The sequence below is a fragment of the Podarcis erhardii genome (assembly GCF_964252035.2).
Source record: "Podarcis erhardii genome assembly, chromosome: 17".
Lineage (NCBI taxonomy): Eukaryota > Metazoa > Chordata > Lepidosauria > Squamata > Lacertidae > Podarcis > Podarcis erhardii.
Genome location: NC_138515.1, coordinates 25,020,556 through 25,045,603, shown reverse-complemented (window position 1 = coordinate 25,045,603; position 25,048 = coordinate 25,020,556). Strand labels below are relative to the sequence as shown.

At 43.7% G+C, this 25,048-nt stretch overlaps 1 protein-coding gene and 1 long non-coding RNA gene across 3 annotated transcripts in view; both read left to right on the top strand.

The window, feature by feature from the left end:
• The window catches only part of SLC44A1 (solute carrier family 44 member 1), an 89,745-nt gene extending 69,380 nt beyond the window's left edge, over window positions 1-20,365 (top strand). The window contains exons 11-16 of one of the 2 annotated variants that reach the window (XM_081845079.1): window positions 3,359-3,515; window positions 4,813-4,896; window positions 6,067-6,204; window positions 9,036-9,272; window positions 11,123-11,203; window positions 19,862-20,365. In XM_081845079.1, the coding sequence (XP_081701205.1) occupies window positions 3,359-3,515; window positions 4,813-4,896; window positions 6,067-6,204; window positions 9,036-9,272; window positions 11,123-11,203; window positions 19,862-19,885 (721 nt within the window). In that variant the 3' untranslated portion in view covers window positions 19,886-20,365. Of the gene's footprint in view, window positions 1-3,358; window positions 3,516-4,812; window positions 4,897-6,066; window positions 6,205-9,035; window positions 9,273-11,122; window positions 11,428-19,861 lie in introns of those variants that run through there. The other variant, XM_081845078.1, reaches the window with a different exon arrangement.
• Window positions 1-24,324, top strand: part of LOC309332588 — a 165,594-nt gene extending 141,270 nt beyond the window's left edge. The window contains exon 2 of the long non-coding RNA XR_014152211.1: window positions 21,377-24,324. This is a non-coding gene — a long non-coding RNA (uncharacterized lncRNA). The remainder of the gene's footprint in view (window positions 1-21,376) is intronic.
• The last annotated feature ends 724 nt before the right edge of the window (window positions 24,325-25,048 follow it).

Below are 25,048 nucleotides of genomic sequence, written 5' to 3'. Positions count from 1 at the left end.
CGATTCCGGGGCAGTTTAATCACGAGAGGCTGGTTCTCTAAAACCTCAGAAGTAAACAGGGCATGGGCAGATGGTGTAATGAGAATATGAAGGTAAAGGTAAAGGTACCCCTGCCCGTACGGGCCAGTCTTGACAGACTCTAGGGTTGTGCGCTCATCTCACGCTTTAGGCCGGAAGCCAGCGCTGTCCGCAGACACTTCCAGGTCACGTGGCCAGCGTGACAAACTGCATCTGGCGAGCCAGCGCAGCACACGGAACGCCGTTTACCTTCCCGCTAGTAAGTGGTCCCTATTTATCTACTTGCACCCGGGGGTGCTTTCGAACTGCTAGGTTGGCAGGTGCTGGGACCGAGCAACGGGTGCGCACCCCGCCACGGGGATTCGAACCGCCGACCTTTCGATCGGCGAGTCCTAGGCGCTGAGGCTTTTACCCACAGCGCCACCCGCGTCCCAATAAGAATATGAAACCCCAAGGCAAAGCCTCCAGTAATGTGCTTGGCTGGTTTTGATCTGTTATAAATGCATTCGCTCCAATACAGTCCATTCGATTATTCACCTAGGACACAGTTTCTGTGTAAACAGCACCTTGGTCAATATTGGATCTAATACGTCTGCAGTGACTGTTTAGCATATGACTAGTGTGTGACTATATCAGAGGTGATCAAAGTTCAATACTGCTGGGTGTGGTGCTTTGTTTGCTGAGGCCTGTAGGCTAAATATGAAAAAATGCTAAGTACAAAAAATATATATTGTATGTTAGATGAGCAACAGAGAGCACTGTCGTCCACCCACCCCTGCAGTTACGCTGTTCTGATCTGTATGACCCATGCCATGGGTAGGCAAACTAAGGCCCGGGGGCCAGATCCGGCCCAATTGTCTTCTCAATGCGGCCCGTGGACGGTCCGGGAATCAGCGTGTTTTTACATGAGTAGAATGTGCTCTTTTATTTAAAATGCCTCTCTGGGTTATTTATGGGGCCTGCCTGGTGTTTTTACATGAGTAGAATGTGTGCTTTGATTTAAAATGCATCTCTGGGTTATTTGTGCGGCATAGAAATTCATTCATTTTTTTCTTCTTCAAAATATAGTCCGGCCCTCGCCAAAAGGTCTGAGGGACAGTGGACCGGCCCCCTGCTGAAAAAGTTTGCTGACCTCTGACCTATGCAGTGGGTCAAAACAAGTCTCAAATGAGAGAGGGTGCATTTTGTTAAGAATCACCATTCTTCAGATTATTTAATTTAAGTTAGACAGAAGACTGTTCCCTTCAGGGTTTAAGGGAGTAGTTCAATGTCTAACATGAATAAAATTCAGTATAGGAAGGGGGGATTTATCAAATGTGATATTATTTATATTATAAATATAACTCTAAATCAAAAGTTCTCTTACATTTATTAAAGCACCCAAAGATGATGATTATAAATCACTTTGCTTGTAAAACTCAAGGGAATGAACTATACCAATGCAACATTTCCATTTACAGCAGCTTAAAATGCTGAAAGCACACTAAAACCAACAAACCACTGCTTGTAGATTGAAAGTATTCCCCTAAATGAGGGTATTGACTCTCTTTCCAGTCTCTTCGTGAATTTAGACATCTTCAGGTGTCACCAGAGAGGGCTTTTTTGTTTTTATGAGAACAGTATGTGTCCACTGGCGTCTTCCACAGTTTCTGGCTATCTCTCTGACAGTCTCTCTCATTTTATGCTCCTCATAAAAGTGGACCACTCCCAAGTGCATAAAATGGATGAAAGTTACATCCTGGGCTCCTGAGGAAAAGGTTCCTCATGGTGACTTTAATTTCTGCCATATACCTTAAGCCAGGGGTCAGCAAGATTTTTCAGCCATGGGCCAGTCCACTGTCCCTCAGACCTGGTGGAGAACTGGACTATATATTTTTTTGGGGGGGGGGGATGAACGAATTCCAATGCCCCACAAATAAACCCAGAGATGCATTTTAAATAAAAGCTCACATTCTGCTCATGTAAAAACACCAGGCAGGCCCCACAAATAACCCAGAGATGCATTTTAAATAAAAGGGCACATTCTACTCATGTAGAAGCACGCTGATTCCCGGACCGTCCACGAGCCAGATTTAGAAGGCGATTGGGCCGGATCCAGCCCTGGGCCTTAGTTTGCCTAACCATGCCTTAAGCTTCTCTCTCTCTTGAATTCAGCCGTTGTTCATTCACAGGCCTGTTTGTAAATAACCCAAGTTTTGCATGTTATTTGCTATTTCTGTCAGGGACTTTTTGTGAGTGTTCATCAAGAATACTTGCATAATTCTTAAAGCTATGTTTTTAAGAAATGAATTGCAGTCCTATCTGAAAGGAGAAGAATGGGCACAGAGGCAGAGCAGAGGATAAAGACCACATGAGATGTTTTAAGCACAGGTGAAAACTAGTGTCCGGTTTGTAGGATTTTTACCCAAGCGTACTAGTGGTTTAATTTGAAGTGGATAGGTTTGTCTTTCATCTAAACCAGTGTTTCCAAAACTTGGGTCTCCAGCTGTTTTTGGACTACACCTTCCAGCATCCTTAGCTAGCAGGACCAGTGGTCAGGGATGATGGGAGTTGTGGTCCAACAACAACTAGAGACCCAAGTTTGGGAAAAACTGATCTAAACTGTTGGTTTATTTTAGCCCCATAATATGAATAACCTGACACTCTGATTGTTTTGGTCTAGATAGCTAAACACACATATTGGTTCTTTGAATCAATTTCACTCCTTCAATAAGATCATGACACACCTGGATCTCCTTTAACAGCCAGATGGAAAATCTCAGCTTAATAAATGATGTGCTTCTGTTGTGGATAATCTAAATCACAGTTTCCTGTTACATCTGAATGGGGAAGCTGTGGTTTGATCTCAGTTTACTAACCAGGCTCTCAGAGCCTGGTTAGCTTGGTTTGTGTCTTTTGATACTTTTACGAAATTGGTGCCATCATTTTGTCTGCCATAGTATATGGAGACGATTGGATCAGTTCTGTGTGAAATCAAAATCTTATTTTCTGCTAATGAAGCAGAACTTCATAGCCATCTTAAAGCCAGCAAGGGGCTGCCATAATGCGATATGTAAAAAATTAATTTGAACAAGAAAACACATGATATCAGTTAACGCTGTAATGGACAAGACATGTTACTAGATAGTTCTGCCTTCTTAATCAAGAATCCCTTTAGTCTCTTTGTTTCTTGGGCTTTATGGACAAAGGTCTTAATGATTGCTGAGACTCACTACAGAACTACCATTGTAGGGTCCTTCACATCTCAAGTTGGCCTCTGAGTAACACTGTTGCTACCTGTTTTTGTCTGCTGATGCTATCTGTTGTCACTGTTTTTGTATTTTTTAATTTTTCTCTACAGAGAAAAACGGAATCTGCCATTCACACCTATTCTGGCGTCTGTCAATCGCTTGATTTGTTACCACCTAGGAACTGTGGCTAAAGGGTCTTTCATTATTACCTTAGTGAAGATTCCACGAATGATACTCATGTATATTCATACCCAAGTCAAAGGAAAAGTAAGGGGAACACTTTGCTATAGAGGTGTGGGCCATTGGTGGAACTGAGAGATGAAAAATGCAAATAGAGCATAAGAACAGCCTGACTGGATCACCAAAACTGATCTAGTTCAGCATTTTGCTCCCCAAAGTGACAGGCCAGGTATACCTCTTGTTTAAAAGGGAGAGTTGCCTTCTCTCCCTCGTGAGTAAAACAAGCCTTCTGAAGCAAAAGTGGCAAAAACACCTATTTGGGGGTAGTGCAGAAAAGGGGCAAAAACCAGTTTTTGTTGGGGCTTGATTTTTTTATTATTTAACTAAATGCACATTTAGAAAATGCACATATATCTTTAGAATGTCATTTGGACAATTTAATAGTCAAGATCAGTGTTTCCCAAACTTAAGTCTCCAGCTGTTTTTGGACTCCCAGCATCCCTAGCTAGCAGGAGCAGTGATCAGGGATGATGGGAATTGTGGTCCAAAAATGGCTGGAGACCCGAGTTTGGAAAACACTGGTCCAGATGTTGGCGGAAACTCTTGTACTACCTTTTTAGACTTCTGTAATGATTTAAAGCTCAGCCTGTTCAAAAAGGGGTTGTCAAAAATAAAGGCTGTGTCACAGTATGATGTGGCTGGCCGTTTCAAATACAAAGGAGGGATCTCAGTGTTCCTGTCAACACGGCAGAATTTTCAGGTTGTGGATAAAGAAATGAAGCCAGACTTCTGAGAGCTTTTGGCAAGCTTTCTTCATGACTTTCTACAGGAAAGTGGATGGTGAGATTCTTGGCCACTACAAGAGTCTAGATAATGAGGAGGGTGTGCCCCAAAGCCTTGTCCCATATGATCTGTGGGTTGATTCACCAACCACTTTTTCCACCACACAATTCTTCCTCTGGAGTGATGGTGTCTCAACATGAACCAGGCTAGACACAGAGAGGGCCATTTCCACAATTGCAGGAATAACTTTGGTCACCACAACTGTGGAAATAGCTATGAACTGTCTCCGTGTACTGCCTGGGTTAAACTTAGGTTTCTTTGCCTGATTCCAACTTCCACATGACTTCTCTCCCTCAGGGCGGGAAAAAGAAGCCTTTTTTGCATGTTTGACTTGGTCTTACGTGACCACCAATTACAGGAGCCATTGTATTAAAGCTGGGCTCTGAACCCTTTGTTACAGAGGAAGCATATGTGTAAATTGAGACTTGTATATGAAACTACTTACCATTTAGATACCAACCCATGCCCTAGCACTTAATGCAATTTAATGTTTTCTCTGATTATTATTTCCATTTTGTTGTCGCCGTTCTCCCCATCTTAGGAAAATGCCTGCGCTAGATGTATGTTGAAAGCCTGCATTTGCTGCCTTTGGTGTTTAGAAAAGTGCCTGACTTACCTAAATCAGGTAAGAATTTATATTTCCCTGGCATTCCTTTTCAAAAGCTGGAAAGTTTAACTTCAACCTTCTTGCAATCGGCTCTAAACTGAAAGATGCTGAATGGTATGTTAACGTTTGAATGCAGGTACGGACTGCAAGAATAGAGCCTTTACTGAAATTAAAGTGCGTTGTAGTCTCTCAGAGGTTCCTTGGCTGTAAAGAAGAACAAGTCTAATGTTTTGGAGGAGAAGCCATCATGACACTGTTGCATATGAGCTAAAGCACATTTTGTGCAAAGGTTAAATATGGGTCTATTACAGTTTGTATGCCTTGCAATAAGAGTGAAAATCTTAAAACACCGGGCATTTTAGAAAGTGAGCATTTGTGGATGGTCCTCATCTGCAGAACACCCACAATGAATTGCAGTGGACAAATTATATTGTCAGGGAACTGCCATCAGAGCCAAGGGTGGAGGTAAGGCTCCCCAGTGACGCTGGAGAGGGAACCAGCAAGGAGAGAGGGGGAGCTTCCGCTGGGGAAGGAGATAGGCGTAACGCTAGGAAGAAAGGGGAGTCTGAGCAGGCTTCGGAGGGAGGGCTCCGAGACTCTTCCACTGAGACCAGCGGGGAGAGCACAGAACCTCCGCTTGGGACGCCCACTCTGCGCAGAAAGCTTCCGCGCAGGGAGGCTAGGCGGAGACTTGGTGTCAAAGAACTTTTATGTTGGAAAAAGTTCAGGAAACGCCCACTGACAGATTCTGCCAGTGATTGAGACAGTCACGGAGTAAGGGCTGTCCAGCCGGGGAAAAGTTTTGATCAAACTACTCAGCTTGGGGCAGTTTGCGGCTTACGCACAAGCAACCCCAAACCCCATTACATATATCATACACAAGTTTCCTTTGATAGAAACATGGAGGTGGGTGGGTGTTTAATGGACAGTTTAATGGTGAACCTGGCATGTTGCGTCCTGTTCTATGTGCAGGAAGGGCTAGATAATAACACCCCCCTCCCCAATTTATCTAGATTATCTTTTTGGTCTGTTCATCAGATCTTGCACAGACCTTCACTGTTTGCTACGACGGTGACTAAGTGAAGGGTTGTATCCATCAAAAACTCAATATCTATGAAGGTCTTAGATGTCGGGGAGTTTGAGTGGAAGAGAACCTAACCAAATGGCATTCTGCCTCTCTTTCCCCAGAATGCATATACAGCCACAGCTATCAACAGCACCAACTTCTGCACCTCAGCAAAGGATGCCTTTGTGATACTAGTGGAGAACGCTCTGCGAGTGGCTGCCATAAACACAGTGGGAGACTTCATGCTCTTTCTAGGAAAGGTAAGGCTGTGCAAAAAATGGAAGTTCTCCTCAAACAGTCTCTTTCTCTTGCACACTGCAGGGCAGTCTGTACTCTGTGCCCAGAGGGTAACACTGGTAATTGCTTGTAAGCACAGTTCTAATTTCCCTCTTGCCTTTTTGCCTACCAGAGTAATATTCAAGGTGGTTAACAACAAACAACAGTGAAACAAATCATCACTAATCAAACAATTAAAACCCAGAAAGAGAAACACCATGCAATTGCTCAGTCAAGCCCAAAGTGGGGGGAAGAAATTCTGATAATTCTGACGGGGGGGGGGCAGTTAATTGCAGACTGAGATTCTTAGGAAGCTGAATTCTTCACCTGAGACCACATCCTGTACTTTTGCAGAATCACGGCATTCACCCAACCCAGCTAGTGTTCTTTTGCTTTCACTTTCCTCTTGGAAGATAAACCAAAGGATGAGCCAGTCTGACCATTTCAATGGCTGTAGCTAGGAGGAACTGGCCAGGATGAATGACTATAGGAATGCAGACATTATCCATGTTGAGGAGTAAAAAGGAGCTTTTATTTTTCTAAATATTTTAAAGCTTATGATTTGGCCCTTGACTCCAAAACGTCTCTTTCTGAAGTCCCAGATGGTTCACTTTTGATCTTAACTTTTGCTGCTAGGTAACCCATGAACAAACCGTTTTTTTTTTTTTTCCTATTTCAAAGCACGTTTTCTTTGACTGCAGTGCTCTTTGCACCAGTCTTCAAAGACAAATATGTCTACCGCCACCTCTTGGCATTAGGGTCCTACTTATGAATTCCTTCCCTCCTGCTCTTTGTGCATTAATTCATACTGCAACCAACCCAACTTCCAAGCGGAGACTTTGTAATCCCCCAAATAAACAAATCAATAAGTCGCGGTAGGAGTGAGCGCATAATTAGATATAATGGCCTTAGGGGGACTGGAGTGCACAGTGAGGTTTGCTTAGAATGGATTTGACATGTACCATGAAGGTCTCCCTTGAGGCAGGGGGAACACGTTTTTCAGATGGCTGAAAATAAAAGAACGATGGGAAATGCTGACATTAGCTCTGCAGAACACTCTCCGTTCATATCAGTGAAACACTGCCACCCATACCAGACGAGCTCTGCTTTTCAACTTAAGCAAAGATACAGATGGAAGTAAGATGCAACGATCTATTTCTGCACGAAGATATCATTAAAAAAACAAGATTTGTGCCGGGAAATGCACTGAAAATCAAGTTTTATGAAACTAACATGTATTTCTTGGGGAAATGTTTCTGAAAGAAACTTTGAAATGGTTTCCATTACTTTTCAAAAACATGTACTAAAGATTCTTAGGGAGAAGGAGCACTTTCCTTCTACAAGTGAGAAAAGAGATTGGAGAAATCTAATGATTCAGAGAGCAGCGTAGTCGTCATCTTGAGATACTTGCCACACACCCATACCCATTTTTTTTACCGAAATGATCGCAGTATGCTTTCTTGCTGCTGTTCTCTAGAATAGGTATGACTTAAGAAACAACTTCAGCTACCCCTCAGTGTGTGTATTTGTGAAATGTTTTGAAATTAAATAATGAATCTCCATGTGTGTTTCATACACATTTTATGACATGCGTATGCCACCCATTCTAGAAAGGCAAAGGACCACAATTGCCTCTGCAGGGAGGTTTCTGTATCTCCCTCTCTTCTCCAGATCTGGTTTAAGTGGAGGCTTGGCAACACCGAGAAGCTTGTGATACAGTGGTGCCCCGCAAGACGAACGCCTCGCAAGACGGAAAACCCGCTAGACGAAAGGGTTTTCCGTTTTGGAGGCGCTTCGCAAGACGAATTTCCCTATGGGCTTGCTTCGCAAGACGACAGCCCATAGGGAAATCTCCGGGACAGTGGGGAAGCGCAGCTCGTCTTCCCCGCTGTCCTCGGACCTCCTCCGAAGCCTGGCGGCGGGGCGGGGACACCTCCTCCCGCCGCCGGGCTTCGGAAGGATGCCCCGATGCCGGGCGGCGAGGCGGGAACGCCTCCCCCCGCCGCCCGGCATCGGAACGATGTCCCGAAGCCTGGCGGCGGGGCGGGAAAGTCTCCCCCCGCCGCCGGGCTTCGGAAGGATGCCCCGAAGCCTGGCGGCGGGGCGGGAAAGTCTCCCCCCGCCGCCGGGCTTCGGAAGGATGCCCCGAAGCCGAGCGGCGTGGCGGGAAAGTCTCCCCCCGCCGCCCGGCATCGGAACGATGTCCCGAAGCCGGGCGGCGGGGCGGGAAAGTCTCCCCCCGCCGCCCGGCATCGGAACGATGTCCCGAAGCCGAGCGGCGGGGCGGGAACGCCTCCCCCCGCCGCCCGGCTTCGGGGCATCGTCCCGATGCCGGGCGGCGGGGCGGGAACGCCTCCCCCCGCCGCCCGGCTTCGGGGGATCGTCCCGATGCCGGGCGGCGGGGAGAGAAAGCCTCCCCCCGCCGCCTGGCATTGGAACGATGTCCCGAAGCCGGGCGGCGGGGCCGCGAAGCCTGGGCGCGCTGGCAACTCTCCGCAAGGAGCGCTCCCGCTGCTTGCGGAGAGGTCCGCGAAGCCTGTCCTGGACCTCTTCTGAAGGCAGGCGGGGGGCAAAAGTCTTTGTCCCCCCTGCTTGCCTTCCCAGGGGCTTTTAAATCGCCCGGACAGAAGAGGTCGGGGGAAGGCGGTTTCCATAGGAACGCATTAATTGATTTTCAATGCATTCCTATGGAAAACCGTGCATCGCAAGACGAAAAACTCGCAAGACGAAGAGACTTGCGGAACGAATTAATTTCGTCTTGCGAGGCACCACTGTATTCCTCATCAACTGTGTTTGCTCTCTGTCTGCTCTTCAGGTTCTAATAGTGTGCTGCACGGGCCTGGCAGGGATCATGCTGCTGAACTACCAACGGGACTACACGGTGTGGGTGCTGCCGCTCATCATTGTCTGCCTGTTTGCATTCTTAGTCGCTCACTGCTTCCTATCCATTTATGAAATGGTCGTGGACGTCCTCTTCTTATGTTTTGCCATTGACACCAAGTATAACGATGGCAGCCCTGGGAAGGAGTTCTACATGGATAAAGTTCTTATGGTAAGTTCTTTAGAATGTGGTGTGCTTCTGAATACAAGGAATCGTGTAGTGAAAAGAGCTTAAGAGTAGTGATAGGAGGAACTCTGTTCTGGTTTGCTTCATCATTTGGCTTGTCTATTTGTGAGCCACTGTATTTTCTTAGCATATAAATCTAGCACATAGGAAGGTGCTTGAAAGTTCGGTTCTTGTTTCCTGTGATGGCAGTCCAGCAAGATTAGATAGATAGATAGATAGATAGATAGATAGATAGATAGATAGATAGATAGATTCTAAGGACAACAGTCCAGTAAGATAAAGATATACAGTATATATGGGGGAGAGAGCCATGTACTCAATCAGTTGCTTTTTTGAGGGTTCTGTGCTGTAGCTGCTTGCTCTGCTGAAGAAGCAAGCACTAGGGAATCTTCCTGGACCCTCAACCATAATTTGCAGGGAAACAGTATACAGTGGTACCTCGGGTTAAGAACTTAATTTGTTCTGGAGGTTTGTTCTTAACCTGAAACTGTTCTTAATCTGAAGCACCACTTTAGCTAATGGGGCCTCTTGCTGCTGCCACGCTGCCGGAGCACAATTTCTGTTCTTACCCTGAAGCAAAGTTCTTAACCCGAGGTAATATTTCTGGGTTAGCAGAGTCTGTAACCTGAAGCGTATGTAACCCGAGGTACCACTGCACCATGGTTTTCTGCTTTAGATATTGTGGTAAACTGTTCTTTGACACAAACCAGAACACAACTAATGGAAAACTAGTGCTCAAGAGTGTCAAGTTAGGAGTGGGGACAAAGTGGTTTATATATCACCACTCGGCTATGAAGTTCCCTGGGGAGCCTCAAGGCCAGTCACATCACAGGATTGTTGTGAGACTGACATGAAGATGGACAACCTTGCACGCGACCCTGAGTTCATTGGAGGAAGAGTGGATAGTAGTATAATAAACAAACAACAATCATTAAAGCAGAGAGCATGCGGAGAGAGGGAGGGAGGGTGCACAAGTACCAGATTTATTCCTGCAGCACCAAAGTGTGGTTTGGCATTACTTGCAAGCCAACTCATCATCTTGTAATATTTACAAGAGCATGGGCAATAATGTCCCAGGGCAACCAGAGGAGGAGGGTACCCAACAAGCATATCAGGAGTGTACCTCTTGCCCAAGCAACCCGGCTGGCACTGGGAAGAGGTCACGAAAACAGTAGGACAGTGGGTGGTAGTTCTGTGGTCTGGCTGACCGAGACTGGATTTCCCTATCTGGAAGCCCGCGTCTCGTAACACAGGGGAAGAGAACCGAGTACCTATCATGCCTCCTGGCAGCTCTTTAAAAGCATGGAAGTGAAATCAAGGGAGGAAAATTCTCTCCACCATCTTCTCCAGTGTTCCAAAGACTGTAGTCTTCAACCATTTCAGATCCAACCCAAGCACGCATTTGGGGGAACCATTTCTTAAATATTTTATCATCTGCTTACATGGCAGATGATAAAAGGATAAAGGTAAAAGAGCCCTGGACGGTTAAGTCTAGTCAAAGGCGACTATGGGGTGTGGCACTCCTCTTGCTTTCAGGCCGAGGGAGCCAGCATTTGTCCGCAGACAGCTTTCCGGGTCATGTGGCCAGCATGACTAAACCACTTCTGGCGCAACAGGACACTGTGACAGAAGCCAGAGTGCACGGAAACACCGTTTACCTTTACCTATTTATCTACTTGCACTGGCGTGCTTTCGAACTGCTAGGTTGGCAGTACTGCTGCTATTGTGACCCATCTTAGATGAGGCTCAGTATTGGGCCCCAACCCTCCCAACTGAAGAATGATTTTCTATGATCGTGAGTCATGATGGAGGACCTTTTCCTTACCGTCTTTCAGGAATTTGTGGAGAACAGCAGAAAAGCAATGAAGGAAGCTGGCAGGGGAGTTGGAGCCGAAGGCAGGGAGCTCAAACCAATGGTAGGTCCTCTGGAAGAAGTGGCTGCTCTCTTCCAAGAGTTTCACGTGTACTTCCTGTCCCTTTCTGTTTTCACTGACTATGCTTCTTCAGGAGAAGTCTTTGTCGTTTGTGTCACTCAGGATGTTCTGCTTTTTTTGTTTGTGAGCTTGCCTATCACCTGGATGGCAGAGTTTTTGTCACAGCTGAGACCATCTCCCATAAAAGTAAGCTGAAAGGAACTGTATCTCCATGCTTCTACTGTGTTTCTCTAACCCCAGAGCACAACCGAATTCTCTCAGTAGTGATGTTACTGATACTCAAAATTACGTATTTTTCGCTCTGTAAGACGCACCAGACCACAAGACGCACCTAGTTTTTGGAGGACCAAAACAAGAAAAAAAAAATATTCTGAATCTCAGAAGCCATAACAGCAAGAGGGATCGCTGCGCAGTGAAAGCAGCAATCCCTCTTGCTGTTCTGGCTTCTGTGATAGCTGCGCAGCCTGCATTCGCTCCATAAGATGCACACACATTCCCCCTTACTTTTTAGGAGGGAAAAAGTGAGTCTTATAGAGCAAAAAATACGGTACCTTTGGGTTGTATACATAGAGTGAGGGAAACAGTCAGTATGAAACATACATAACTATGTGCCCAGGTATCCTTTTGTGGTAGGGTTTCAAAACTTAGTCCATGGTTTTAACTGGACATTTACCATCCCTTTGTTGGAAAATAAGATATTACACTGAGTTGCTAATAGGATTCTGGAAGGCACAGTGGCTATCTCTGTGAGTCACTGGACCTCCCTCCACTCCACTTTGCTGCCTCTGGGTACCTGATATATCTGGCTGATAAGTTCTGAGGTGATTTGGAGTGATTCTAGCTTGTTCAATTCCCTGTTTATTTCCAGCCACATAAGCCAATTCACTTCAGCCTGATTTTGACGCTTAAACACTCATTTTTTAAAGTTTCCACACATTCCTCCATCATCAAGGAAGTTGATACAGTTACTCCTTTCAACCTGCTAAAGTAACATTTCTCCTAATTCTTATCTCTTTGTCATTGTTCTTTCTACGCTTCAACATTGTGCCTGGTGGGGAAATGTGGATTTGGGCTCCCTCACTTCAAACACGTCCTTATTCCATTTTAACATGCAGTAACTTTTTGATAAGTCATGAAATTCTTGGTGATAAGAGAAAGCCAGGAAACAGTGTGAAGAAATTATATATTCCATGTACTCCATATTGATAGCAATACTGAAGCAACATGTCCCGTCCCCCTGTCACAATATAATACTTGTGGCTGGTCCATACTATATGTTGGGTCAAATTTTTGCAGCCAGATACATTGACTTGGCAAGAATAACATACAAATGAGCTCATACCTCTCAGAATTAGATGTTGGACCCTTATAATCTCCCTTGAAAAACTGAGAACTCTTAACCCAGCTCTTAAACCAGGTTTCTCCAACCTCAAGTCCCCAGATGTTACTGAACTACAACCCCCATCATGTCCACCAGCATGGCTGATGGTCAGGGATAATGGGATTTGTAGTCCATTCATACCTGGGGACCCAAAATTGGGAAAAGCTGTATTAACTGATTCCTTTTCACCGGCGCTCAGTTGGCAGTGCTCTTCTTTTTCAAATGCATAGGTGGGCATGATTTGACATGGGGCAGGGGCCTGTGGATTTCATTAAGGGTCCCCCCCTCCCCATAATTTGATCACTCCTTTTCACTCAAAGCAGGTCTAATGTTTGGCTGTGGGTTATCAAAAAATGAGTTGATACAAATGCATTTGTAATCTAGCTTGTAAGATTAGTTGATATAATCAATGTAAATGACAGCTATCACAAATAGTTTCTAAGTCTGACATGAGAGTTAATTGAGGAGAAGATCCTGCACTTTGCTCTTCAATGGTCTTAACCAGGCATTAGACTTCAGGGGGTCTAAGGAGCTGAAAATGAAAGACTAGTTGCTGGCTAACTAAGCATGCAACATAATTAATGTAATAATTGCTAAAAGTGTACCCATGTGCTGGCACCCATGTGGCTAATTTGTCTGAGGATATGAACTAGCCTGAAGACAATATGGTAGGGTGACCACGGAATAGCACTCAAAACAGAGGGCAACACCAATGCATGTTTATGAAGTTGTGAGAGACCCTAGAACACTAGAACTCAATAAAACGGATTGGCAGTAGGTCCATGCCAAACACAAGGAGATATTGCTTCATAGAGCACAATTAACACATTGACGTAGCTGCTGTATTAAACATCAACATAGATGCCTCCTGAAAGTCGTTAGATAAATTCATGAAAGTTCAGTTTCTCGGAGGCTACTAGTAATGAATGATAACTCAGAATGAGACCTAAGTGTGCAGAGGCAGTAGACTTCTAATAACTGCGTGCCAGATGTTTGGGGGCCAGCAATAGGGGGTGCTCTGCTTTTGAGCTTTCTGGGAGCTTCTGCATGATCAAGGCTGGAAACAGAATATTTGACTAGATAGATATTTGATCTGATTCAGCAAGGAAGTTCTAATATTGCTTTCGCATGTTTGCTCAGGGATCTGCCAATTCTCTCGGTCTCCTTGATTGCTACAGTTTGAAGCTGAAGCTAAAAATTAACATTATTTTCTTAGGAACATAATGCTAAACAACAAATAACTCTGCACAATCCTCAGGCTTGCATGCTGCTCCTTTCTCTCTTCTCTTGGCATAGCTGTGTGAAGATCAGAAGCCCTTGCTTCCTGATACATCCAAACCCAAACTGCTTAGAGTTAGTTCAAACAAGCCAAGATCAAAATGTGTTTTATGATCTTGACTTGTTCACCAAAAAAGAAAAAGACAAAATAAACAAGTGGAGAGGCCTCTAGGTCTAATCAGCAGGTCCACAGACTCTTTTGATCAGGCCCAGTCTTGCTCCCTCCACTGCTCTCGCCAGTTTCCTCTTCTCCACCCATCCCTGCCTCTGCTTTTCCCCATCCCAGCCGCAACCCTGCTGTTTCTGCTGCTGTGAAAAGAGGGAGAGGGAAGCAGCATGCAGATAAACTCGGAGGCCCAACCGTGACCCATGATGACTAGGGCAATGTAGCATCCTTCCCAAAAATGCTGTCACTACCGCATCTAAAACTGTGCTTGGGGAAGCTGGGCTATTAATTGGGCACACAGCTTTGTCCAAACAAACCTAGTGCAGCTTCTTGGTTTATCTAGGTTCAGCCAGAGAGAAAAATCACACTATGTAGATATATATATCCACATTGGAAAAAGTTTGACTAATATGTCTAATTTTTCAGATCTTCATTCTCGTATCAATCAAATCTCTGTTTATTGTGCCAAGGACTGAAAACAGATGCTGTAGGAAAGTTTTTAGTGTCAGTGCAGCATACATTTTTCAATTATGCTTATGAATCTATGTTCTAAATATACACTGTTCTGAAAAATTATCTCTACTGGTACTTTGTAGTAAAAACAATTAATGCACTGTTGGGATCCTTAGGCAAAATGTATAATTGGGTTAAAGGATTCAAGGAAACTGCAGGAAAAGTGTGAGATTCTTATGTTTACGATGTGATCAGATTGATTGTTTATACTAATTGTGTTAAAACTGACTAAAATTTTTAAAAGTGTCTGTGTATGTATATATTATGTACACTAGCACATAAATATATACAATATTACCCAGGAATATTTTTTTCAGGACTTTTTAGATAATACTAGAAATTTTAAAATGTCATACTTTTATTTTAAGGGGAAGATTGGTTATTTTCAATTATTAAAAATAAAACGGCCAAAAAAAAAGAAAAGAAAGAAGCTGGGCTATTAACAGACGTAATACTTATTATAGGTATTGGTACATGCATACAGTGGTTCTCATGCAAATGGCAAAAAGCATAAGCCACACGGAAGCAGATTCTCTGTCATCAGAATTAGACCCACTGCTTTCTTTCTGGGGGTACGCAGCGGGTACACGTACCCCTAAACATTTTGTGTTGCCCCAACTGATGGACCGAAATGCCAGCTGTCTTCCCAGTAGCAGGGAGGACTGGAGCTCCATCATTCTCCCCGCTGGTGCCTGGGGAGGGGAGTCTGGGGTGGCCATAGTGGAGGCGCTGGCACTGCTCCTCCTCGCCCAAGCTGGCGAACACTCGCCCCTCCTCGCTCAAGCTGACCCCACTGCTGCTGGGGTCCCATCTTCTCAGCGCCGCCACCTCGAGTCCCTTATCCAGGGTTTGGGAGGGGAGGAAGGGTGCGAGGAGAGAGGGAGCAGCCAAAAGTACCTACCCCTAAACATTTTTTTAAGGAAAAAAGCACTGATTAGGCCTACATATATTTTGTAGCTATTTTATTTATTAACTTAACTATTTATAAGGCACCTTTTCACAACCAGACCAGTGGATTTTCCATGGCACTTGGTTAGTTGTTCTTTACTTGCACATTTTATTAATGCTTGTCGTTCACATGTGAAGGCAACTGAATAAAGTTATAAATATAATAAGCAAAGATTGAATGCAGCTGACCATTTACCAAATGATGACTTACCACAGAATGCATGTTGATGACTTCCGTTGCTGCCAAGCGACAGGGAGAATTTTCTCACACACCTGTGCAAAAGCTGAGGAGGCAGGGAAGTGTTCAAATTGTTTCCGTCACATGGTTGTGTATCACAGACCGTGTGGTTCCGTATCGTGTCGTGGACAAGGTGTGAGCTTTGGATCAGGAAACACAACCAGCTCTGTCAAGAAGCTTAGCTGGGTGCCTTTGGGGGCCACCGGCACTCTCTCAGCCTAACTTGCCTCATGGGGTTGTGAGGATAAAATGGGATCAACATCACATAAGCCAACCTCAGCTCACCGAATGAAGAGCCACCTACAAATCTGAAATAGGCTTTAGTAAATTCTCAGTTGATAAACAAGCAAAATGCTTTCCAGAGCCTTCTGAGATTGTGAGAGCCTGTTGCATTTGAAACATGAAGTACCGTATTTTTTGCACCATAACACTCACTTTTTTCCTCCTAGAAAGTAAGGGGAAATGTCTGTGTGTGTTATGGAGGGAATGCCTACGGGTGGCATGCCTACGGATTTTCCTCCTCTAAAAACTACGTGCGTGTTATGGTCGGGTGTGTGTTATAGAGCAAAAAATACGGTAGTTTGTTTTGCTTGGATCCACTTTGTTCATTTAGTAGAGAAACTGATCTAATTATTCAACCAAGGCAGGCATCTGAGCATCTTTCCAAAATGCTAGGGTGATGAACTTTTTAAATTTTACAACAACAACAACAACAACAACAATCTTTATTACGGTCCAGAGACCCAACAAAACATTACAAATCAATACAGAGTTCATACAGCCTACCTCCAGGTTAATCAAGCACTTTGTTTAGAATATAGGGCTCATTTGTTCTTGCAACCACCGATAAAAACTTTGCCACTGCCAACGTTCTAGCTTTTGTCCGGTCTTCCAGTAGGAACCTGACATAGTGAGCCTCTGATTTTCCCGGGAAAGGCACCAGCAAGGGTAGTATCAGTTCAGCCCTGGCCTGCTCATACTTCGCACAATGCAACAAAATATGATTTATGGAATCGATGTCTTGAGCACACGAGCAAAGTCTGTCCTGGTAGGGAACTCCTCTCAACCTACCATCCAGCACTGCAGAGGGGAAGACATTTAGTCTGGCTTTGGTGAAAAGCCTTCTAATTCTAAAGTTGGGGGGGGGGGTTGTAGGCTGTTGACTGAATTTTGATTCCCAGAGAGCTTTTCGGTGTCCCTAATTCGTGGCTCACAAGTTTATTAAAATTAGTTGTTGGTTTTAACTTTGAGCAGGATTCCGAGAACTGGTTCTGCGCAGACAAGGGCTATGCAGTCTTCTGCTCCACCATAATTTGTGGCAAACCGTTTTTGAAACTCTGAGGTGTTGTTGTTTTTTAAACACCACCAGACATGAAAAGTAGACGTTTGGATCCTGGCCTTTGCTGTGGCTTGAAAAAAGAAGCATATACGAACAGTATCATTTCTAAAAAGTGTGTGTGTGTGTGTGTGTGTGTGTGTGTGTGTGTGTGTGTGTTACTTTAATGGAATTTTATTTTGAAACAGAGTTAAAAAGAAACCCAAACTCAACTCTACATATGCACAACACAGCAAGGTTACTAAAGGAATTAAGAAACTCACTGATTACTATATACAGTGGTGCCCCGCGAGATGAATGCCTCACAAGACGGAAAACTCGCTAGACGAAAGAGTTTTCCGTTTTGGAGGTGCTTCGCAAAACGAATTTCCTATGGGCTTGCTTCGCAAAACGAAAATGTCTTGCGAGTTCCTGCGGGTTTTTTTCCCCTCCCCCCCTTTTTCTAAGCCGCTAAACCGCTAATAGCGCTAATCCGCTAAGCCGTCAATGGGCTTGCTTCGCAAGACGAAAAAACCTCTAGACGAAGAGACTCGCGGAACGGATTCTTTTCGTCTTGCGAGGCACCACTGTATTGTGCTTTGGGAGAACTAGCTCACTAACTATATTATTATTAATTTAATTGGTATACCATCTGTCAGGGGTTCAGGGAGAGAGGCGCAGATGAGGGAGGAGACAGAGAGTGAGGGGGAAGGATTCCAGAGTGACGAGGAAGAGGATGACAATGACCCAAGATTGTCCATGAGTCCGTCCAGTGAATCGGAGGACTCCCAAAAGGGAGCCCCTCTGGTCAAGCCAAGGGAAGCTAGAGGGGGAAGCAGTCAGGAGCAGGGAAACGAAGGGGGAACCCCCAGTGGGAGTTGGAGAGCGAGACCGGCTGCTCCGCTGGAACGGAGTGAGGGGGGAGGAGTGACCAGTGTGTCAGAAGGAGCAGAACAGGAAGCAGAGAGGGGAAGGAGATCAGGGCAAAACGTCCTGCCGGAAGGGGAGGAAAGTAGTATCGAGGGCAGTGTAACTGTCGAAGGCAAGGTCAGGAGCAACGTACGCGCGCCAAGTTCAAAATGGGAGGCGCGCGGAAATGAAGAGAGTCCTGGGGAGGAGCCTGGTCCCAAAGCCCGAAGGAGGGGGGAGGAGGCGGCAGAGGACTCAGCCTCTGGAGAGTCCCGAAGGGAGAGAACACAGGGGGGCAGAAAGACCCTGCGGAAAAGGAAAGAGAGAAAGAGGTGGACCAGTACAAGCCTCTTAAACTGGTGTAGAGGGGGGACCGACTCAGAGGGTACTTCAGCGGTCTAAGCGTAACAGACGTAGAGTCACGGACCTCGGATGTAAAGCTAATAATGTTCTTCAATAAAAGCTTTTGTACATAAGCTGGAGTGGACTTTGGTCTCTTGTGAGCTGGGACCACGGGTGACTCTGACACCATCCTTCATCTGAAGATCACAGTGTGGTTCACAACATAAAAAATACAAAGCAAGAACACAAAATGCATAACAAAAACAAACCAATAAACCCCTTCCCGCAAACACCATAGGGTGTTTATATATAAGTTATATATGACATGTATATCAGCATAAGATGGACATTTGTACTTTATTGAAATTTGATTAGAGGTTTTAAGGGTTTGCATATAGAAAATGAACAGAAACCATGGTACCATAATATCTTTTTAAAAACCAGGATTCCTCATTGGTTAAGTTTGTACATATGCCTCCCAGATTTTATTCAGCCACTGGCTTTTAGATGGTTGTTTGGACACTTTAGATTGCGTGCTATACGAAACTTCGTTGCTGTATGTGATTGCTTAAGAAGGTATATGCAGGAATCCATGGTCATTAGGTTCAAAATGATGAGGAAACATAGCTTTGGGAGTTACCTGCAGTAGACTAATCTGGATAAAATTCTGGTAGTAATCAGCAACCATTTCCCCAAACTCCTGCATTGTTGGACATTCTCACCCTAGATGAAAGTATGAGCCAGTCTGACTGTATCCCTTAGAATAAAACCATAGTTTCAATGCAGGTCCCTGGTCAGCAAGAAGGGGCAACAGAGTTTACTTGATTTTCCATCACCAGTGAGGTTCAGCATGGTGCAAATGCACTGGCAGAGCCAATCCAGTGCCCCCTGCTGGTGTTTGCACTGCGCCCCTGCCTTGCCCATCTTCCTCCCAGTAAGTCATAGCAACACCGAAAGCAGAAAGCCAGGTATGTGCCATCGCCTCTCCCCACTGTTGGAATATTCTGCCTGCTGAGAATTTTGTACAGTATTATGCTTCCTTTATGTTAGTGTCAATTGCTAAAGTTTCAAAAGAGCTCCACAAAGGCATTTTCTCATATATATATATATATATATATATATATATATATATATATATATTTTAAGGAGGCTTTCCAGAATTAATGTTTCACTTTTTAATATCAGAATACTAGGGGAAATCAGACAAGCATTATTAGATTAAATGCCTGGTAATTACACAGCACACTGTAAGTTACCAGCAGAATTAATTAATGAAACATTGTAGAATTTCCTAAGAACTGCCATATAGCGAGACTTCTGTACGCACATTTTTTTGAGGATATTCTGTTGCAAAAACCAACATTTCTCTCCCCTCCTCCAATTCTTTAGTAAATTAATCCACTACATTAAATTTGCCGGCTTGAATTTCAAATGCAGATAACTTTTCAAAATTACTGTGCTGGTTATGATGGTGCTTTTCTGCCTGTAAACATCAGTGTCTTTTTTAAATCATTTCCTAACTTCATTTATGACTTATTTATATTTTCCAGGCCTCTGGAGCAGGTTCATCTTGAAGCTGGTCAGCCATTATGGAAATCATCAACATTCCAAAACAATATCTATCTTATCTTATCTTATCTTATCTATCTCTCTCTATATATCTATATATATATATATATATATATATTATTTAAAAAGCAGCCAAAATCAGAGAAAAGGAACAGGGATTTAATACTTTTTTAATGATTATTTTTGTGAAACATGTACTCTTTTCATACGGGTGGCTTTTACAAGCAACTTTTATCATTGTTCCATTTCAAATTCTAAACCATTGTGGTTTGTGGCAGTGCTATGATTGTAATCTGACTGAGATATTTCACAAGTTGGAGAAGGATTCCATAATATTTTAAAAGAATAGTGTAAGATTGCCGATTTGGAATAACGTAAGTGGGTCAAGTAATTTTCCCTCATGGTTATTTTAATGAGCATAAATCTTTAAAACTCAATGGATAATGACTGTTCTGGAGGGGGAAATCCTTCATAGATTTTTTTTTTTTAAGAACTGGGATGAATAATACATTAATCATGTTGGATTTTGCTTGCTTTTTCGCGATGGGATGCTAATAAGATCCAGTAAGTTCAACTTAATCCAGTTTTTTTCCTCATCAACACATTAGACAATATATATCTAACACATTTTTAAGAAAACCTAACCAACTCCTCAGGTATTTAGATATTGAGACAGCCCCTGAATCTGTGAAGGACAAACTAAAGGCATATGAGGGAGGATGAGTTTTATATTATGCAATTTTTGTCCTCTTTCACCTTATCATTTCCCCTTGAGTTCAGTATTGTCCTTGCACATCATTGTTCCTTTGAACTACGCAAACTCTTTAAATAAGCAGTTGGACAGCAGGCTTCAATAGCTCAGCCTCAGATATATACATTACTGTTCATCCATGACCTCATGGAGAGAGACCATACACAACTAGACACAAAAAGAAAAATTATGTACTGTAAGTCATTTAAGTTTCTCTTTACGGTTAAAACCATTTCTCGGTCTTGGTTTTCATTGTACGTTTGGTTATTAGTGGAGTACGGTGGGGAAGAGCAGACAAATCTTTTGCGGGTGGGGTGGGGAATAATGTCACTGCCTTAGAATCTAAAGCAGTTCTTGAAGTGGCCTCTGTGCATTCAATGCTCATGGTACCTGAGTGCCACATGAATACTTCAGAAACTTCCAGATAGCAATATTTTTGTCCTTTTCTACCTTTCCCACACTCCGAGAAGGAAGGATCGAGCTGCTATCTTGGTTATTGGAGTGGCGAGACACATGTTGTGGTGGCAGAGGCCGTATGCTTGAGCACACCAAATGCTTATACCTCGGGTTACATACACTTCAGATTACAGACTCCGCTAACCCAGAAATAGTGCTTCAGGTTAAGATCTTTGCTTCAGGATAAGAACAGAAATCATGCTCTGGCGGCAGCAGGAGGCCCCACTAGCTAAAGTGGTGCTTCAGGTTAAGAACGGACCTCCGGAACAAATTAAGTACTTAACCCGAGGTACCACTGTATAGGGAGTGGGGTATTTGAAGCATGGCATTGGCTTGCAGAAGGATGTTGATGCTCCCCCCCTCCAAAAACTGCTTCAGCCCATAGCCCCCCATCCAAAATCTTGATCCCCACCCAGAGAAAAGGAGATGAGAGACAAAAAACGCTAAGAGAGAAGGGTTCAGTGGCCTTTCTTCTCCACCCATATTGCACTTTAAATCGCCTCCGATCTTTCCAGTCCCTAGGAAGTTGGTATAGCCCCTATCCTTGGACGTAGTTCTGCTGTTCGTTTCTGGCTGTTCCTTACCATAGTGAAAACATGTGGGAATATCTCTTGGGGTTCTTCATTGAAAGAATTGAGGACGTTCAGTTTACACTACAGTCATTTTATGCCTGTGGATCAGCAGCGGGGAACTGCTAGGCCACCTGAATTTAACCCGCAAGGCCATTTTGGGCCAACTGCGTCTACCTGTCACTCACTTGACGGCTTAAGTGTTAAGATCCCTTAATGCTATTGGTTCTCCTATATGGGGTCTCAGCACTCAGCACCATAGCACTAACATTAACTGGAAATCTTGGCTGCTGCCTTTTGCTGTGAGAGAGCGGGCAGAGGCTTATCTCTGATCTTAGCGCTGTGGTTGCACACCACTAAGACGGGAAATGAGAGACCTGCTGCCTGCTCTCTGAAACTAAAAGGCAACATTTTCGCCCATCCCTGAGAGCCTAACTTTCAAAGGCTTGATCTGGTGCCTCGAAATTCCTTCAGAGGTTAAAATCTTACACTACACCAGCTCTTTAAGTAACTGGGATTTCTTAGAGAGAGAGAGCCCTTTCTAGGTAGACAGGCTTCCCATTAAATGTACTGTATTTTTCGCTCTATAAGACGCACCAGACCACAAGACGCACCTAGTTTTTGGAGGAGGAAAACAAGAAAAAAAAAATCTGAATCTCAGAAGCCAGAACAGCAAGAGGGATCGCTGCGCAGTGAAAGCAGCAATCCCTCTTGCTGTTCTGGCTTCTGGGATAGCTGCGCAGCCTGCATTCGCTCCATAAGACGCACACACATTTCCCCTTACTTTTTAGGAGGGAAAAAGTGAGTCTTATAGAGCAAAAAATATGGTATGTCCTAGTTTAACAGTGCAAGGTTCTCGTAGGAAAGAACTGAGAGTGCTTTCTGCATTCCTTACATGGCTTTCTCATACAGCAGGTCAGGTAGCAAGACTGTTTTTGAACTATACCATTTTAAATAGCAAGGCGTATTTGTGTTTGTGTGTGTAGGTCACATGTTTGAACAAGCCCAGTCACCATATGTAGAAGACTAGCATGTCAGGCTGGGCTAGAACTCTTCTCCCTGACATCTCGCCCTGTAGTCTGAAGTCGAACAGGAACAATTGTAGGCACTGCACCTGCCGCTTGCGTAGGCCAGAGAGTGGGACCTTTACAGATAGACATTGCTTTCCAGAAGCTTCCAAAGTTTGACAGGGCTCAATCCCCATTAATGCAAATGCACAGAGGCCTCCTGAAGAACTTCATTACGAGTTAAGTAGCTTTCATTTATCCAGTAATAAGAACTTGACCATTTTTATATGTGTTAAATTCCTTTCTTCATTCCTGAGACTTTAAACTACATAATGAATGCTAATATTCCATTGTTTGGCTTATTGTAATAGTAAATGCTTACAGTGTAATTGCAGAGAATAATTTCATGATCTGTTTATGCGATATATTCCGTTTTGTTACAATTTTTTTAAAAGAACTATTTTTGTTAATGTAAAGTTAAATATTTCAGAGCAGAATTTTTAAACTTTATTGCACTAAATGCAAATGTGGGGGGAGAGAGAGAGAAGTAATGCCTCAATGGATGGATCACTCCTTAAGAGAATCTTTTTCTTTCTTTCTTTTTTGGAAAAAGAGAGCTATTGTTCTAGATAAGCTTAGCTAAATGGGTGCAGACACCCAGTAGAGTTGAATGGCCACCAATTTTTTTATTATAAATGGCTGTTTTGATTCTGTGCTTCCTTTCAAAGGATCAGACCTTTTAAAATTGCTGCTGAAGGAAACATAGCATTCTGTAATTAATCGGTGGTCTTTGCTGTGTAACTAAAGCTTCAGTTTCATTTTTATAAATCATCTGACATCTTAAAACCTTTTCAGACTACTTGCAATAAATTTCAGGACAAGTTTAAAAAAAGGGGGGGGGGCCAATAATCCTTTCTCGGTCGGTCACGGAAACCAATCATGGAAGTACATTTTAAGACTAGGAAACTAGATTAGCCTCCGTTCCTGCTAACACTATAACCCAACGTGCTTAACTTTTCCAACATAATTATTGCCATGAAATCTTCATTAGGTGTTTTGACATGAATCAACGTTGAATGCATGTGTGTTAGCAGGAACCAAGGCGTTAGTCTAGGCTTAAACTAGAGCACTGCTTTAAGTCTCTTTTAATGTATATATTACATGTTACTGTAAGGATATTTAGGAGGAGAATAAAGAGGAGCCTTAATTTGTTGGAGGAAGTGCCGTGGCTCTGCCGTGGCACTGGGTTTTGGACACCGTTTGCTTCGGTCACTGGGAGTATGGCAACAACAGTGGGAAGAAGACCTGGGCTCAGCAGGTTGAAAACCACAGAGGCTGGATCCCAAAGCAAGGAAAATGGGTCACTTATATGCAGCTCCTCTGAGGTTAACTGCCGTTAACCTGTTTTAGAAAGGATCACTCGAGACGGGAGGCTTGGATTTGGCTCACCTTGGACATCATCTGAACACCTGCGTTGCCAGGTCCCACCAGCTTGTGTTCCCTGCTTGTCGGAAGCCCTGAGAAAAGAGAGATGCTTTTCCGGAGTTTGAACTTGCAACTAGAATTGTAATCAGAAACAAAAATTTTGTATTTTTGTATACCTTGATTGTGCAGCATTTTTATATACAGGTCCTGTTTTACAAATAAATTTGGTTTCTTAACATGGTGTTTAAAAAGTTTTGTGGCTATTGCTTCCCTCAGGCAGCTGCAATCTTCAAAAGACGCTACTGTGCAAATGGCAGCTGATGTGTGAACCCATGCCCCCAGGTGTTCATCCATGTGCAGGTGCTCTGGTCATGCTACCTGAAGCCCGGACATTTCTCAGATACACTTCCGAGTGTAGACATATCAGTATACTTGGCCAAGTATTAATGTATTTGAACACTAAACAATCAAATATTAGTAATTTCAAGAGGGGCTGTATTCTATAAGACTTCAGCCCATCCCAGGAACATCAGAGGGCAGAACGGCTATGTGTTTGGTGTTAAGAAAGTTGTTTTAAAAAAGAAATGTGTGTCCTTAAGTCTCAGCCCCTTCCAATTAATCGCTTAAAGTTTAAGATTCATAATCTAATGATTAGAACAATTAAATATTGCAGCCCTTCTGTGTTTTCTCAGTAGGGTAGGAGAGCTAGGACAAAATTCACATCTGGCCCTTTGGTTTCAGATCCTAAGTGGGCAGATGAGTCTAAAAAGCCCAAGACACAATTTTTCATGGCTATGGTGGCTCATTTACCAGAAGTAATGTATTTACTTCTGGATTCATGGAGGTTGCCGTGTTGGTCTGATGCAGTCGAAATATATAACAAAATAAAAAAATTGTCCTGTAGCACCTTAGAGACCAACTAAGTTTCTTCTCGGTATAAGCTTTCGTGTACATGCACGA